This window comes from Petromyzon marinus, chromosome 9 (genome assembly GCF_048934315.1).
Source record: "Petromyzon marinus isolate PM22_M1 ecotype Great Lakes invasive population chromosome 9, UKy_Petmar_22M1.pri1.0, whole genome shotgun sequence".
Lineage (NCBI taxonomy): Eukaryota > Metazoa > Chordata > Hyperoartia > Petromyzontiformes > Petromyzontidae > Petromyzon > Petromyzon marinus.
In genome coordinates, this window is record NC_133675.1 from 5,092,538 (window position 1) to 5,109,838 (window position 17,301).

The 17,301-nt window shown below is 51.0% G+C and overlaps 1 protein-coding gene across 1 annotated transcript in view; it reads right to left on the reverse strand.

Moving 5' to 3' along the window:
• Positions 1–2,448: 2,448 nt before the first annotated feature.
• Positions 2,449–17,301, reverse strand: part of LOC116940659 (uncharacterized) — a 29,449-nt gene continuing 14,596 nt past the window's right edge. The window contains exons 4-10 of the mRNA XM_032950779.2: positions 9,549–9,585; positions 8,391–8,530; positions 6,843–6,971; positions 6,152–6,173; positions 4,903–4,974; positions 4,632–4,697; positions 2,449–3,819 (exon numbers count right to left, since the gene is read on the reverse strand). Of these exons, the coding sequence (XP_032806670.2) occupies positions 3,749–3,819; positions 4,632–4,697; positions 4,903–4,974; positions 6,152–6,173; positions 6,843–6,971; positions 8,391–8,530; positions 9,549–9,585 (537 nt within the window). The 3' untranslated portion in view covers positions 2,449–3,748. The remainder of the gene's footprint in view (positions 3,820–4,631; positions 4,698–4,902; positions 4,975–6,151; positions 6,174–6,842; positions 6,972–8,390; positions 8,531–9,548; positions 9,586–17,301) is intronic.

Genomic DNA, 17,301 nt, shown 5'->3' on the forward strand with positions numbered 1-17,301 from the left:
GGCGTCCCCACACCCATCACGTCCCCGCGACCGCCACAATCCAAACGTTGCTGCGTTCCCGCGAGCGCCTCCTCTCTGGCGTTATATCGTTAAACAACCAAAGAGGAATCGCCAGTATGGCCTTTAATAGACTGTTCGGGGTGCAAGGTGCTGTTAGCGAGCACCTATGGCGAAGGCCGGAGCGGCACGCGATGGGGTGGGTGGCCAGCACCACGTCTGGCCGCCTTTGTCTCTCCGGTGGCGATGTTTACACACCGCGCCCAGGTTCTCATTTGAGGCTGAGTCGACCGAGGGGAAGCCCAGAACCGGTTCAGATATACAGTAATTTATCAACTGGTGTTGGCCGCGAGTGGGAATCGATCTCGGGCCGCCGGGTTCGTAGCGCAGTGCGCTAACCACTGTGCCATCGCTCCATACCAATACCAAAACCACACGCCATTCGTCACTTAGTGACTGTGACGTCACCACGGCGCCTGTGCCAGACCGCGTGCACTTTGAGGCACTTTGAGGCCACGTGAAGTGTCCAACGCTCAGCTGACAGGTCACGGGACTGACTCAGGTGCCATGGGTTGACTGAGATTACTGGCAGAAGAACCAGCCGTGCTCCCCACTGTGCCAACTTGCTGTATTTTAGCCGCTCGTTGTTGTGAGCGTCGCTCCTCTGCCCGCCATTGTTGTTGGGAGGGCGACTGCCAACCAACTGGCCAGCAGCGTCCTTCACGAGCCTCCTCGATACAAGACGAAGATAGAGAGACAACCACACTCACACGCGTAAATCTGAACTCCGTGTCGAGTGTGTGGTGGCGTAACGCGCTGCTTGGATATTGAGTGGAGGGGGGGAAGGAAGGGGCCCTGAATGTATGTTCAAACAAGACGGCGGCGAGTGAAGGGTTTGTCTCTGGATGTTCGAGGACCCTTCCGGCTGCCCCGTACCAGAGAGAGAAGCCCCCTCCCCACCCCCTACAAAGTACACACGGCATCACCAAGGGGATCGTGAGACGATTTACAAAATAACATCGGCGAGCGCCGGACGCGTCTCTGTTTTAAAACGCAGCCAAGCAGAGTTTTAACACACACGCGCCTCACGACCTACACGAGTCGCAGTTGATTTTTAGGGGTCAGATCGCGGACGGGAAATGTGTTCACGTGGCGGTAACTTTGTTAATTGGCTGTGCGGATGGAGGAGACGTTTGCAACGCCATTTTTGCTTATGTAATCTGACCCCAAACATCTATTATGAGTTATGAATCATCCGGCAAAGCGATGAGAGGCGGGGTATGTATTTATGTTTGTTGAACTTATTTCGCACCGTACCTAGCCAACTGTGCTAATCGGAGGACAACACACTAAACAGAAAAAACATCAGTTCTAAAGATATTCTTTTTAGTGTCGATGTAAAAGTGCATAGCTCCAGTGGGAATCCTAATATCAGAAGGAAGAGCGTTCCAGACGGCCGCAGAAGCACTTCTGAAAGCGCCGCACGATGCGGTGACCACCGTCTTGGTTCAGTGGCCAACCAAAAGCCGCTGATGCGAGGCTTACCGGAATTCGCGTGATGATGGTTTATGCTCCATGACAAAATTATCGCCTCGTGTTGATACCGCGCCTCGCATGCAGAACAACGTGAGGCACCAGAGCAAAGGTGGGATTTGAGAGAATTACTCAGCAAAGAAGGGATTGCAGACCAAATGAAATGGTAAAAAAATACAGTGCCAAACAGCGTACGCAACAATCGAGAGAACAACATTTAAAAAGCCAAACTGTGATCGATTCTTCTCCATTTGTTTGTCCACTTCACCCGAGTGTTCGTACGCCATCTGAAAACGGTGCGCGTAATAATGTTGGCTTACATTCATGAATTGTGGGCGCATTCATAATACATGTGGGGTGTGCCGTTTCACAGTTGTGTTGGTGCCAGGACACTCATTGTGCCTACGGGGGTTTGTACCAAAGCAGCTTCATCAACGAGAGTGTTCAATTATCTTCTTTGGTTCTTTCGGTAAAGTCACGTAGAATGAGAAAAAAAATTAATAAAATAAAATAACACAATACAATTCTCACGACGTTTCGGCCAAAACACAAGCGGCCTTCATCAGGTGAAGGGACGAGACTGGAGCGCTATCCTCGAGACAATCTCGTCCCTTCACCTGATGAAGGCCACTTGTGTTTTGGCCGAAACGTCGTGAGAATTTTATTGTGTTATTTTATTAATTCATTATTTTATTCTCATTCTACGTGACTTTACCGAAAGAACCAAAGAAAATGAATCCTTGCAGTCACGAAAGCTTTAAATCGAAAAGTGTTCAATTAATTAACGGTTTCGAAACGCACGCACGTGTGCCACAATTCTGCCCCACCATGTGGACGTAACAACACCTCACCAAAGCTACGAGGTCCATTCACGTTACAATTCACAACAGATCACCCACGAACCTGCAGCATGAGCGGTTGGAAATCCACATCTTTCATGAACTTTAATACAAAACGAGCGTTGTTATTTCTCCTTAATTAGCGACGTTACAGAGTGGGCAAATATCTGGACAACGTAAACAACAACACATCCAGGCGACAGCGTTCGGCATCGGGCACAGTGCTCGCAAACGAAGCAACTAAATCGGAGAATTCGATCTTAACTCCTGGGAACAGCGGCTGCAGGTTGGCAGGAGAGCAGGGGTGGAGGGGGTCTGGAGGGTGAGAGAGGGGCAGGGCAGGGGGGGGGGTGAAGTACGTGGGGGGTCACCAGGGAAGCACAAACGGGGAGGCAAGCCACGCGGTGAGCCGGCGCGACCAACAATTGCCAAAGCTCTGCGGTTCTTTGTGTATTAAGATGTTTTCAGCCAATGGATGCGTTTTTATGCGCGACATAATTATTACTGTTTGATGTGTGTACATTTTAGATGGGTCTCTATGAGGTATCTCAATACGGGTATCTTTAAAGTTAAGTAATCGCAACGTTTATTTATACGCAATCGATTTTGTATCCCACAAAAGAGTAACTTTGTATTCCAATGATTATTGCAGAAAGCAATCGCATGACTCGCCGACGCATTTGCGGTCACGTGGGCATTGAGTCGCCGGCCCACGACGTTTGAGGAGCAGCTCGCGATTAAATTGTCGTGTGTACGGGTGTAGAGACAGTGCTCTTACTGGCGGCCAGAAGTGGTAATTGCGGGTGTGGGAGCAGTATGGGCAGAAGGGAGGATCGATACACGGGAGCGACCACAAGGGGGAATATCTAGGCCAAGGGTCAGAAAGGAGATCCATCTTGGAGCTCCCTGAACCCACCAGAGAGTTCGAGAAAGGGGGCGTGGCCAGGGCGGAGCCACGGCCACGCTGGGAGGATAAAAGGGAGCGAGGAACGGGGTTCTGGGCTGCCGTGGGCGTTGTCATCCCTTCGTCGTCGCTGTCGCTAGATAGTCAACCAGTTATCTAGTTAGGTCGGCGCCATCGTAGCTAGACTGTTAGCAATATATTCCGTTCTACCAAGTTGTAGTTGTGTGAGTATAAAGGAATTAAGGAGATGCCCCTACAGTTTATGTCTCCAGAGTCGTTACATTACACAGGTATCCTCTTTTTTTTCACACGAGCACGGTTAATCCACAGCTAGGATAATCGTCCCACGGAAAAATCGCGGTTTCACCGCAGATCCGTGCGCACGTACCCGTCGTGTGCCTGCGTTGGCCTTAATCGGCGCTCGCTAACAGCATTTTGCCCTAACATTCTACAAAGCTGAATGGGAGAAATTTATTCAAGCAAATTGCGCCTCTTGAACAGCGATGTCCTTTCGGCCAGGCCCCGTTCGCTGCTGTGACCTTTGCCCTGTGTGTTACAGAAACAAAAAAACAGTTAGTGCGATGGAAATGCGCTTCCGATTAGACGTACGAAAACAAATCTCACCACTCCTGCAAACGAACTGGAGGGACAAAGCAATGCTCATCACTCAAATAAATGTGCATCTTTGCACGTACGGCAATTCCTCATTGAACGCGGTAGATGCATTCCTGAAAAGCGCCGCGTTAAGCGACGAGGCTTTAAGCGAGCAATTACATTGCAGTGCAAAGTACACGATTAAAACAACGCAGCATTCTTTGATTTTTTTTTTATCACACCCGCTCCATAAAATCAGCCTGCAGTCACCTGATGGCGGGACAGAGAAGCTGGATGGGGGTGAGCCGCCGTCCACTCGGACCATTCCGCGCGTATACCCAGAACACCGCTCAGCCGCGCAGCTCAAGAAAGTAGTTCGTCGTCGACCGCTCAGAAACCGCGTTGTAACGGTGATCCCTGAATCGAACCACAACCCTGAACTGTGAACGTTAACCAAATCTTGTGGCGGGGACGGGGGCGGGCAGGGGGGCGCCGACTCATTTCCTGACCAACCGCTCGCGCCATGTGTTTGTCAAAAGTAAACCGGTTTCCTTATAATTGTGACTCATCATGAACGGTGGCCCACGTGGGGCTCATGGGGGTCACGGGGGCCCCCTGGTTTGGAGGGGCCCGGGAAACGTGGGGGGGGGGTGGGGGGGGGTGGGGGGGGTGGGAATTAGATGCCCCCCTCCATTTCGCTCCTTGCACGGGGCCCACGTGCCGGTCGCGCGCCGCCGCCGCCGCCGGGGGTGTGCGCCGCTCACGTTTCGTCCAGACGACGAGGAGGGCCAGCAGGGCGACTCCCACGCAGACGAGGAAGGCGACCACACCTGCGCAGAGGGCAGCGCGCACGCCCGCCATGGGGCATTATGGAGCCTGCGGTCGTGCACCGGAACTGTTAACATGGAAGAGCAAAGCCACACGGAGCTTCTGGAGGTTGGGGGGAGAGGGGGGGGGGTGGCTCTACCTGCGGCAGGGGCAAAAGCAAGAACTATGAGGGAGGGCACCTTTAGCTGTAGCTGCGCGGCGACTCACCGTGGAAGAGCGTGTTCCTGTCCGCGGGGTGTGGCCGATCGCTCGCCACATCCGCCATGCGCTCCACGGACGCTGCGCACGTGGCGAGAGAACACGCGCGTCGGTACTTTGTCTGTACGTGTGTGTGTGTGTACGTACGTGTGTGTGAGGAGCTGTGGTCTAGCGGTGGTGTAGCGGTTAGCACGCTGTGCTATGCGCCCGGCGACCCGAGTTCAATTCCCGCCCCACGGCCGACACCTGTGCCAATTATCTCAAGCGGTTCTGGGCCCCCCACCCTAGGTCGACTCAGCTTCAAATGAGTACATCGCTACTGGGGAAACAAAGGGGGCCGGGGGTGGTGCTGGCCACCCACCTTCTCGTGTGCCATGCCGCCCCCTTCATTGGTGCTCGTTAAAAGCACTTGCCCCAACGTGCCTGTTAAGGTTATACGGGGGATCTTCGTCTTTGTGTGTGTGTGTGTGTACGTATGTTGAACTTCTTTCGCACCGTACGTAGCCAACCCTGCTATTCGGAGGTGCGATTGCCCGTCGCGGACGCTGGCGGAGAAAAGCAGAACGAAAGCCGAAATGGTGCGGGAAGAGGCGCGGAGAGGCACACGCGCCCCCACGGAACAGATCCGCGCGCCTTCCATCGCGGGCAGCGTGGGCGAACGAATCGACGTCGCTCGACGGATCGGATGAGAGACGTTAGGCGGCGATGCGTCGGCAAGCGGTGCCGCGAGCACAAATTATAACACAGCAACTCAGCACATTCGTCAACGGTGACAGCGCTTGGGCCCTGAGAGGGGGAGTGTGCAATCGGTGACGTATTGGGGCGATGGCGCTGCTTAAATGCACATTGCAAAAATCGGTGTTTCCTGCGAGAATCCACGGGGTTTCTTGGCCGTGGCGGTAGAAGCTCTCCACCATACGAATAAAGCAGGAAGAAGCTCCCATCATCATCATTATTATTTATGTATGTATGTATTAACCTCGTTATAATCGCACTCCACCGTGCCAACTAAATAATTTACGTACACGTGCAGATGAACACCTTGTGGCTTGACGATGATGATGACGATGATGATGACGATGATGATGATGATGACGACGATGATGACGATGATGACGACGATGATGACGATGATGATGACGATGATGACGATGATTACGATGATGATGACGATGATGACGATGATGATGATGACGATGATGACGATGATGACGGCGGTGATGATGATAATAAGACTGCAAGTGACTCTAAAACTTACCAAATTCTTCATCAACGGCATCCTGCGCAGGGAAATGAGACATTTTTATTTCATTGGGATATACAAGGACATTGTCATTATTAAAACGTGATGTTCGCGCTTTGCACACGATGAGCATTATCTCCACGAACCCGTGGGTTTCTCCGGATACTTTGATTTCCTCCCAAACACAAATCACTAATTGGTCAAACATCTCAACGCCGCACCTCTGCGGAATGGAACTGTGTCGAGTCATTTCTGAATCAATCGAGAACCATAATTGATGTTTATTCTTCTGAAATGCAACACAGTGCAGCGTATGCATGAATAGTCGACACCCGTTTGTCAGTCCACTGCTGAAGGCCTCTCCGCACCACATCACACCTGACCATAACTCCACCATGCTGGTCAGTGCGGGTTACTGAACGGGCGTGCAGGTGGTGGGAGAGAACCCGGGATCGGTTCGGATACATCGCACGCCAGAATCGAACTCGGGTATCCGTGTACGACAACGGGTGTACGGATCAGTCCCGGTCGGTTGACCCCGGAAAAAAACCAAAACGCATCTCAGCGCAACCAGCACACCACGTGCCGTCGTACCACCGCTGGCTAGCCACGACGTGCCACCCCACTCGGGTCCCAGCAGTCACCCTGGGTGGACCGAGCGAGACGCCGAGCCGCGTGGAAGCACGTCGCGTTTGGAAGCTCTCACCGCGGGCCGCAGCAAGACGGTGAACGCGCGACCCCACGCCAGGCCGAGCGAGCGCGGCTCCGTCGAGTTTGCGCAGAGCGCCGCGTTCGCGCACACCACGGCCGCCCCCACGGAGGCGGCGATCGGCGCCTGCGGGTACAGAGCGGTACCCCCGGGAGGGGCTGGTACGTGCGTCGGTGCGGTCCGCGCGCGGCACACCGCAACCGGTATGCCGCTCGCTCCGGCTGCGGCTGCCAATCGCGGGCCTACTCAGGTCCGCCATCGAGCCAAAAAACATATTCAACGAGAAATTGAGCTGTGGCAACAGTCACTGCTTTGCACTGCTGTTGTTCGCGATGATGGTGATGATGATGATGATGATGGAGACATCGAAGTAGTTTCGCCCCAAAAGTCCAACGCACTCGCGAATTGCGCTCACGTGCGCATGCATGTTGAACTTCTTTCGCACCATACGTCGCCAACCATGCTAATGGGAGGTGCGAGCACATGGAGCCTCCTACCACATCAGCGGTAACAGATACAAGGGGCTCGTATCTGTTACCGCTGGGGTCTTGGCCACGTTGGTCGGGTACTGGAGGGAAATAATTTGAACTTAGCAACAACGCTGCGTCTCTAAGTTTAGCGACGCTCAGTCACGTTTTGAATTCCAAGGGCTGCTCTATGCTTGGTCGACACACACGTTATCATTATTGTACGAACCATTAAAACGTTATTCTCGGATCATTTGTTTGCGTTATTATCACTGCACATTCAAGTGCGGCCCATCAAAGGTGATCCGGAAGTCCTACGCGGCCAACGGCAAAGAGCAACATTCTCCACCCCTTGCTGTAAGCAGTTTAAACAAAATGTTTAAAATCCATACTTGAAGTTTTTGGGTTAGATCTCGTAAATATAAATGTGCCGTTGAACCCACCACCACCCAACACAGCCAATTAGTAAGGTCTGTCACGTATACAAAATATGCCACTTGCTTACATGACAAACCTTACTAATTGACTGTGTTGGGTGGTGGCGGGTTTAACGACACACGTTTATGTTCACGCGATCTAACCCATAAGCCTCCACCGTGGATAATATTGGTCAGGGAAACCTGCGTGTTAAACCAAAAATGTTAAAAAGTTTGCCGCGTGCCAATGAATCAAGGCGTGCGCGGCTCCATTCATCCGGTGAAGCACAACACAACCCGCATTTCGAAATCACCTAAAACAGCACGAGCACCGCATTTTTATTTCGTTGCTCCCGCTCGTCTCTGCACGGCCAAACACGTGGACCGGATTCCACAATCGTACGATCAATTAGAGCCACGCGCAAGACACGAGGCAGTGGAATAGAAATTGGAAGGTCAGCATTCAATTACCGCCACATTGCCACCGCATTACCCACGCACATTAAGGACAATGAATGTAACGAGCTATTGAACATCTAAAAAAAAAAGTCCCATTTTTTGGGAAACGGCTCCGCCGACTTTTACAAATTGAAGCGTGGGGGCTCATTCGCGCCCGCGAAGATTACGCTCGTTAAAGTCGCCGCCCCACACATCGCACAGACCTGCCCTCCAGCCGTGGCCGCGGTCGAGGAGAAGTCGTCGGAAGTTCCGTTCGCATCTTCGCCGCAGCCAGCATCCGCGGGTAGGCGCAGCATCATCCGCACGGGGCTTCCGCACGAAGTGACGCCATACGCAATGTCACCTGCACGGGGAGCCCAAAAAAAGGAATATCCCACACCCGGCACACCGCATCCAGTATACCACTTCGCTATGGCTGTGACTACTCATCACGTGCCACCTACCCCAGCCTGCCAGCGACAGGGAAATTATTTATGCACAGCGCAACACATCCAGTATACCACTTCGCTATGGCCGTGGCCAATAGTCACATGCCACCTACGCCTGTCTGCCAGCAATCCAGAAAATATCAACTCGTCAATAAATCCTTGCTGTTGGCTCATATTTATGAACCCAGCGACATGGACGTGGGGTTGGTGGATCGTGGTTGACATGGAGCTGTGATGCATTGAACCCTTTCCCAGTTTTTTTCTTCCGATTCTGTTCCGATGACATACACGTAACCGTACACGTATGTCATCGGAACGGAATCCGAAGAAAAACTACAATTAAATAACTTTATCGGTACATCTTCAGGTCGGAAGACGTACCGAGGCTCCCATAAGGTCATGCCGAAGGGCGTGTGGCACAGTTTGGTGCCAGCTATCATAGAGTAACCAACATTGATGTAATTGTACTTGGATGAATCTGATGCAGGCAGTGATGATGAGGAAACTGGCACTATTTGGACACATACATAGGATGGATAACAACAGAAAATGTTTAAGTAAATTGTTCAGAAAAATGGAAGTAACTGGGACGAGAGCAAGACCAAACAGAGAATGGCGTGATGACATTAGAGATTGGTGCCAGAAAGATGTGGCACTACTTCAGCATATTGGCACAAGACAGAGGGAAAGTGGAAACAAATCACGAAATGTGCAGTGGACACCTACGGGGCGATCTGCTCATGGATCGTGACGATGATGATGATGACATCCCTGTAAATGACTCCGTTTTGGATTAAACATTTCAACATCTCCCCCTACTGCAAACACTTTGCAGGACCCTCCTGAAATTTCCCTGAGACTCAGCGAGGCTCTCCTGGGTGAACAGGGCGTACGGTTAGTATCGCCGCTTGGCAACGGAATCGGCTGGCTTACCGCCTTTGCTGCACAGGTAAACGCTTGACGGCGCGACCTGCGATCAGGAAGCGAGAGAGAGGGAGAGAGGCGAAGTTCGCAGTGAGTTCGAGAGCTCGTGGCCGCGCAGTCCGTGGAGACCTCAGCGTGAGGACGGGGTCAGTCACCATACTCCGTGCCGACACAATGCCTTTGGTGCAAAAGACAAAGATCCCCCTCGTAAGCTTTACCGCCGTTGGGGAAAGCGCTGTTAGAGAGCGGCCATGAAGGGCTATACCACGCCTTTGCTCTCCCCCAATGGTAACGTTTACACACCGCACCAGGTACACATTTAAGGTTGAGTAGACCTAGGGGAGGCCCTGGACCGGTTTTGAATATTGGCCGCTGTTATCAGTGGTGAGCGGAAATTGAACTCAGGTAGCCGGGTTCGATACGCAGCGAGCTAACCGCTGCATCTTTAGTGCAACTACACGTGAATACAACAGCAATCGCCATTCGCCACTAAGTGGTGGTGACGTCACCACGACGCTTGTGCCAGGCCATGTGCACCTTGAGGCCACGTGAAGTGTCGAACGCCCGCTGGCAGGAGGTCACGGGGCAGACCCAGGTTCCACGGGTCGACTGACTGAGATGACTGGCTGATGCACCACCTGTGCTCCCTACTGTGCCAATCTGCTGTGCTTTAGCCACCCGGCGCTCCGCTCGTTGTTGTGAGCGTCGCTCCTCCGCCCTCCGTTGTTGTTGGAGGGCGACTGCCTCCAACTGCCCAGTAGCGTCCTTCACGACCCTCCTCCACAGAGGCCGATCTTGACACCGCTGGTACCAGTCATCGGCAAGTCCACTCAGCTCCACGTCCTCCTGTACCACATCACTCCATCTCTTCTCTAGCCCGTGCCGCGCCCGTTTAGCCCCCTCGATCCGGCCGAACAAAAGCTGTTTCGGCATACGGTGGCTGGGCATGCGGGCTACATGATCCAGCCAACGCAGCCTTGCCTGCCGGAGGAGCTCACCGATAGGACCTTGCCCAGATCTTTCAAGGATTTGTGAGCTCCTCACACAATCCAGCCTGGTTAAACCCAGGATGGATCGTAGGCAGGCTTGCCTAAATGTTTCTAACCGGCGAAGATGTTCCATTAAGGGGGTCCACGTTTCGCAAGCGTAGAGAAGGGAGGGAATGACCATGGCCGAGAAGACCTGAAGCTTAGTGCGGAGCGACAGACCAGGTATAGTAGCTTCCACACAGCGTTACGCAACCGATGAAAAGATATTGCCGCTCGACTGATTCGGAGTGAGACCTCTGCTGTTAAACTGGAGCCGGTCATAAGCACACTGCCCAGGTATGGGAAACTCTCCACTCTCTCCACAACTGCCCCATCACCGATTGGGAGTTGTGGGGGTGGAGTGTCCGATGGTACAAAATACCCAGGCAGGTGCTTAGTTTTGGTGGGGCTGATGGTAAGGCTCCATCTCTTAGTGGCATGCTCCAGTTTCAGCAGCAGCATCTCCAACTCCTCCTCTGAATGAGCAGCTATTACCAAATCATCGGCATACATAACGTGGTTGAGCAATAGGGAGCCATCCCTTGACCGCACCCGGGCATCGATCAGCCTCCCATTATATCTGTACCAAATGGAGATTCCCCCGGTACAGCTATTGAAGGCTTCACGAACTACGTGGTCAAAATAGATGTTAAATAATGTGGGAGCCAGAGGACATCCCTGTCACACCCCAAGGTGTACAGGGAATGGCTCTGGCTCCCGGCCACGTAGTTTTACCCGGGCATGCTCACCATCATGAAGGTCCTTAATGATCGTGAGCAGGGGTCAGGGACTCCAAAAGCACGAAGAACAACCCAGAGCCCAGGCCTACTGATGGTATCATAGTCCTTGACCAGGTCAATAAAGCAGAGATGTAGGTCTTGTTGGAATTCCCTACACCTCTGCTGTAGCAAACGGACAGAAAATATGGCATTTGTGCAGGACCGCCCTTTCCTGATACCGCATTGGGGCTCCGCAAGCCTCTCCTCAGCGTGCCTGGCAAGGCGATGTTGAATAATCCTTGCCAGGACCTTACCCGGCACACTGAGGAGTGAGATGCCCCTGTAGTTGTTACAGTCTGTGCGGTCCCCCTTCCAAATCTGCGGAACCCGTCCAGTGGTCCAGACTGTTGCTATGATGTCATATAGGGCAGTCTGTGCACAAACGCCACTCTCCCTCAGCATTTCGCTTCGGAGATCATCCCTGCCCGGTGCCTTTCCTGGTCTCAGACTCCGGATCGCCTTCAGTACTTCCTCAACAGATGGCACCTCAGCCAGCCACTCACAGGGGGTGACTTCTTCCAATATTTTAGCAACCGCAGCCTCAGCAGGGTCATCCCCACTTTGTGCCACGATGTTTTTCTGGCTGAGGGGTTTCCCCTCCCCCAGGACCTCACAGAAATGCTCAGCAAATCTGCAAACCTGTTCCTGGGGGTCGGAGATTGGAACACCGTTTTTTCCCCTAATGATGGTAATAGGTGTGGTGCTAAAGGTTACTTTTTTGATGGAGTTAAATAGAGATTTGTAATCGCGGGCCACTGAGGCAGACTCCATCTCCTCAGCAAACCACGACCATCACCCATCCTTGCAGCACCTCACGGCTCTCCGAACCTCCGAGCAAAGGCGGTAAGCCTCCTCATTCTCTGACGTGGGATTCTGTAGCCGATGACAGTAGGCCTGTCGCTTTTTCTCAACTATCCTGAACACCTCCTTTATCAGCCAGGGTCTCTGGGGAGGTCTGGACCGCGTACCCAAAGCAGCCATTGCAGCTGCATGAGTCACAGTCCTAAACCTCGCCCATTTACCCTCGACATCAGGAGGAGTGGGAGACGATGCCAACTCCAGCCGCAAGCGATGATGAAATTCTCGCTTGCAACTTTCATCAGCTAACTGAGACCAGGCCACTTTAGGTTGGAATGGGGTCCTGGGTGTCCACCCACCATCGGAGTGGAAGAATGGCAGGCACATCTTACAGATGACTAGTCGATGGTCAGAGGGCAGATCAGCTCCGCGGTAGGTCCTGGTGTCAAGGACATGGGCTCGCATCCGCTGGTCCGTAACTATATAGTCCAGCAGATGTTCTTGCTTGGACCCGGCATGCATCCATGATGTTGTGTGGATGCGCCGATGCCGGAACAGCATGTTGGTAATTACAAGCCCATGGGCTGCACAAAAATCTAGCAGCCTCCTACCGTTGTTATTGAGCTGATCTGGCCCATGCCCTCCAATCACTCCAGACCAGGTGCTAGAATTATGACCAACTCGGGAATTGAAGTCACCTAAAAAGATGACTCTATCCCGAGGGGCCACTTTAGCCAGCACGTGTGACAGGAGGTCATAGAAGGCATCTGACTCATCGGCTTTGTCTGCATACCTCCACGGATGTTCGTCTTCGGTGGGGGCATAAGTAACCACGACCACCACTCCTCACCTCCGGTTGATGGGAAGGCGAGCCCAGAGTAGCCTGTGGCTTACAGCTTCCCAAACCTCACCGCCACGCTCCCACGTACCCTTCATTCTTTTGTTCAAAAGAAGAGCCACACCCTGTTGTTTGGTAGTCTGCTGCCCCGAGTAGAGGACTGTCCACCCCTCATGGTGGCAGGAGCCAGAACCGGTCCACCGGACCTCCTGAATGCCACAGAGATCCAGGCGGTACCGGTCCAGCTCCCAACAGAGGAGTGGTAGCCTCTCCTCCGCAGTGAGCGTTCGAACATTCCACGTGGCCACACGAAGTGGCTTTTCGTTGTTTCTGGAGGAGCCCCGAGGGTAGAGATTCAGTCTCCTGGCTCCGCCAATTGGGGTTTGGCCAGGAGACGTCATAGACGCCTGTCCCCCCGGGGCCTCCGGCACAAGCTTATTTGTTACATTTTTAATTCGTGGTTTCGTGGTCCAGAGCCCCCGTTTAGCCCCTGTGGTGGTCACAGACGCCATGAGGGGAGGGGCCAATCGTAATTGGCCCTCCCCCCACAGCACTGTCCACGATAGAGTTGCCCGTCCTGCACCGCGAGGAGGTAGGGGGTTCTTTTTCCACACTACGTGAATACACGCACATACGAACACCCACACACATTAACACATACATTGTTGTCACCGGTAAACATACAGGTTCTCCCAAAGGTCAAGACACAAAGGGTTATTTAATGAATTTTAATACTCTCATAAAAATGTTGTCATTGTCTATTTAATTTCATATTTACTTGTTATCACTATTTTTCTTATTTGTACTTTTCAGACGACATTTAAAATTTAAAACAAACGTGACGATCGAGTTCAATTTAGTGTTCATGTACGCTAAAGAAGGCAGCTGTAATCTTTAAAAAAAAATTCCTACTTTTAGTTCAAAAGACAATTCATGCGTTGATGTTAACGCTCGTTAACGTGAATATTTGTTAAAAATGCATGAAACACGGCCTTGTGTGAATTGTTAAAATGAACATAACCCCCCCCCCCTCCCCGTGTGTCCTGACTTTTGGGCCACCGTGTGGTGGGTGCGTGTGCACCCAGTGCACAGAGAGCGAGGGAGCGTAGTGCTGAAGCCACGCCGACTTTACTTCTGCTGACACACATGTAGTTTATTGTTAAAAATTGTTACAAATTCGGTCACAGTCCCTATGATCACTGTTACATTGCATTTATGGATTTATTTTGGTGATTTCGAAAAGTTTTTTTGGTTTGGCCATGTTTTTGTTTATTGTAGTACGGAGTTAGACTGATGGCCTTAATCTTAGTTGTCGTGTGGTTGTTGTTGTTGTTGTTTGACTTGCATCCCACTGGGATTTTTGCACACAGCGTTGGTGTACGGTGCTATTTCAGGAATAGTTTGATGTTTTTTCCTGGATTTTCTGTTTGCACAGTCACATAGTCACTTTAAGATGTTTTCTTGTTCATGGTTTTGTTTTTTGTTTGTTGCGGTTGCACCCGATTCAAGAGCCGAATGGCTCACAGGGCTATACCAAATAAATGGAACTGTGAACTATGAACTGTCTGGCACCAGGGACGTGCGGTCAGGGGAGGCAGGAGAGGCAGAGCCTCACCTGTCATACCCCAATGGAAATAGCTGTTACGAAAAGTAGAAAAAAACAAAACAAAAAGTAAGATTTTTCCACTGATCTGTGTTATAAATGTCATTTCTGTATGATTCCGGTCATTGCAGAGAGATAGTAACAGGCACGTGCCTATTGCCCGCGCTCCATACAGTGTCTGAGGGGTTGCGCAATCAGAGGGGAGGCTGAGCTCGTCGCTGCCTCCCCGCCTCTCCCTGCATTTGCAGCGGAGCTCCGCAAATTTGGCGATTTTGACTTAAAAAATTATTGGAATCATACAGCAATGACGTAAGACAGAGCAGTGGGAAAATCTGAATTTTTTTCCTTCTACTTTTCGTAACAGCTATTTTCATTGGAGTATGACAGGTGAGGCACTGCCTCCCCTGCCTCCCCTGCCTCCCCTGCCTCCACTGCCTCCCCTGCCTCCCCTGCCTCCCCTGCCTCCACTGCCTCCCCTGCCTGCCCTGACCGCACGTCCCTGTCTGGCACACGCCTGCCAGTCAAAGCGCCGTCACAATCATGAGGTTGTGGCTGCGCGTCCCATCTATGGGCCCTTTTTGCCAGTATCAAAAACGATGAATCAACAAGAAGAGGCTTTACCCTTTCTGGCAATGAATGCAATAGAAATACAACTGAACCAGAGCTATTCATACTTTGATACTCGCATTGCCGTTGTACTGTTCGCCTTGTGGCGTTCTCTGGTCTGACACGTGGTGAGACAAGGCCAGAAAGAAGGCTGTCTCTGGAGTAGGCCAATCAGTTGCAAAGACAATGCAAAACACAGTATTAACATAGCGTGTTTGTTTGCAAGTTTTGACACAAGCATGTGTGGTTAATGCAGACTTGATGCCTTGCAATAGATATCTATTTGGTGTTTAAAAATGACTACTAAACCATTTTTTAAAAAATTTTGCCAGGTGAGCCCCACTGAGCTATGAAAGGCTTTTTTTCAGAAGCGACCTGGCCACAAATGATAGCTCAGCGAAGTGGCTTATCACGTGGAAATTTATATACTCGAAATGCCTAATTATAAATGTAGATGAAAAAACCGGAGGACCTGGAGAAAAGATCCACGTGACCACGGAGAGAGAGACACACAAACTCCAAATATACAGTTGGCGTCAGGATCGGGATCGAACCCACGACCTCCTGCATACCAGGCGAGGTACTTAACATCTCGCCACTGCGTTAAGATGTTTAAACATCTGGCGGTTAAAATAAAACTAAACAATGTTTAAACATGATAATAGGTTTTTCACATATTCTTGGTTCTTTCGGTAAAGTCACGTAGAAGGGAAACAATAAAATAATAAAAATATAAAACAATAAAATTCTCACGAAGTTTCGACTGCAAAACAAGCAATCATCATCAGGTGTGAAAACCACAACAAGAAAATTTGAAAAAAGTGGCGTTTTTTTAACGTTAGCACCACGGAGAGCGATTTGACAGTTTGTTCAGATGGACGAGTCCATCTATGTTCGGAAAAGAGGAGGGGGTAGACGAAAAATAATGGATGCGGTCTGAAAGCCACCTTAAGCGTGATCAATCAATTAAGACCCGAAATGGTTTATCAAATCCTTCCAATGATTGCTAAGCCAGAATCCATCTTCTCGGTTGAAATTGTCTCTGTGTTTGTATATATGGATAGCCTCATGAACGAATCTCTCATGGTAGCCAGATGGCTTGCAAAGAACCTCTGTCTTGGTGAAGTCAATGTCATGTGAGCCTACTGAATTATAGCAGTGATCTGCCACGGCCGAGGTGTTGGTCCTACCGTGTTTCAGGTCTGCTTTGTGTTCACGAATGCGGTCCGAGACATGTCGTTTGGTTTCTCTAATGTAACTACTACTACAGAGGCAACTTAGTTTGTAGACGTCAGGGTACTGTATGTCTGGAATCATATCTTTTACAGACGGAACCAGATCACGGGTTTTATGTAATGTGTTGAATCGGACCTGGACATTGTGTTTATTCAAGATTTTGGAGATCTTTATTGTGATCCCCGCAATGTAGGGTAAAGTGATGGTTTTGAAAGGCTCCTCAAGAGGGTCCTTTTTCATGGTTGGAGTGATAGCTTTGCGGATTGTGTAGTCGGAATAACCATTAGCCTTAAGAGCTTGGTGTACGTGCTTGAGTTCACTGGCTATGTGTTCCTGGTCGGATATGCATTGGGCTCTATGGGGCAGTGTCTTGATGAGGGAATTCTTCTAGGATGGATGGTGGTGGGAATCCGGTTTCAGGTAAACATCCGTATGGGTAGCTTTCCTGTAGACAGAGTGGCTCATTGAACCATCAGGTCTCTTTTTTATTAGGACATCCAAAAAAGGTAGCTTGCCATCTTTTTCGACTTCCATGGTAAATCTGATGGCTGGGTGTATGGAATTGATGTGGTCAAAGAATTGGTCTAGAGCAGGCCGGCCATGTGGCCAGATGACAAAAGTGTCATCCACGTACCTCTTCCATAAGGTTGGGCGCAGAGTGGCAGTTTGGATGGCGTCAGTCTCAAATTTCTCCATGAAAATGTTGGCTACAACCGGAGATAGGGGGGAGCCCATTGGGGTGCCCTCAGTTTGTTTGTAGAAAGTTCAAGTGAAGTATGTATTGGTTAAGCAGTGTCTTACCAGAGGGGTACCTCAGTGTTTAGTCCTTGATGAACCAAGTCTTCAATGATTGTGATGGTGTCAGGTACAGGAA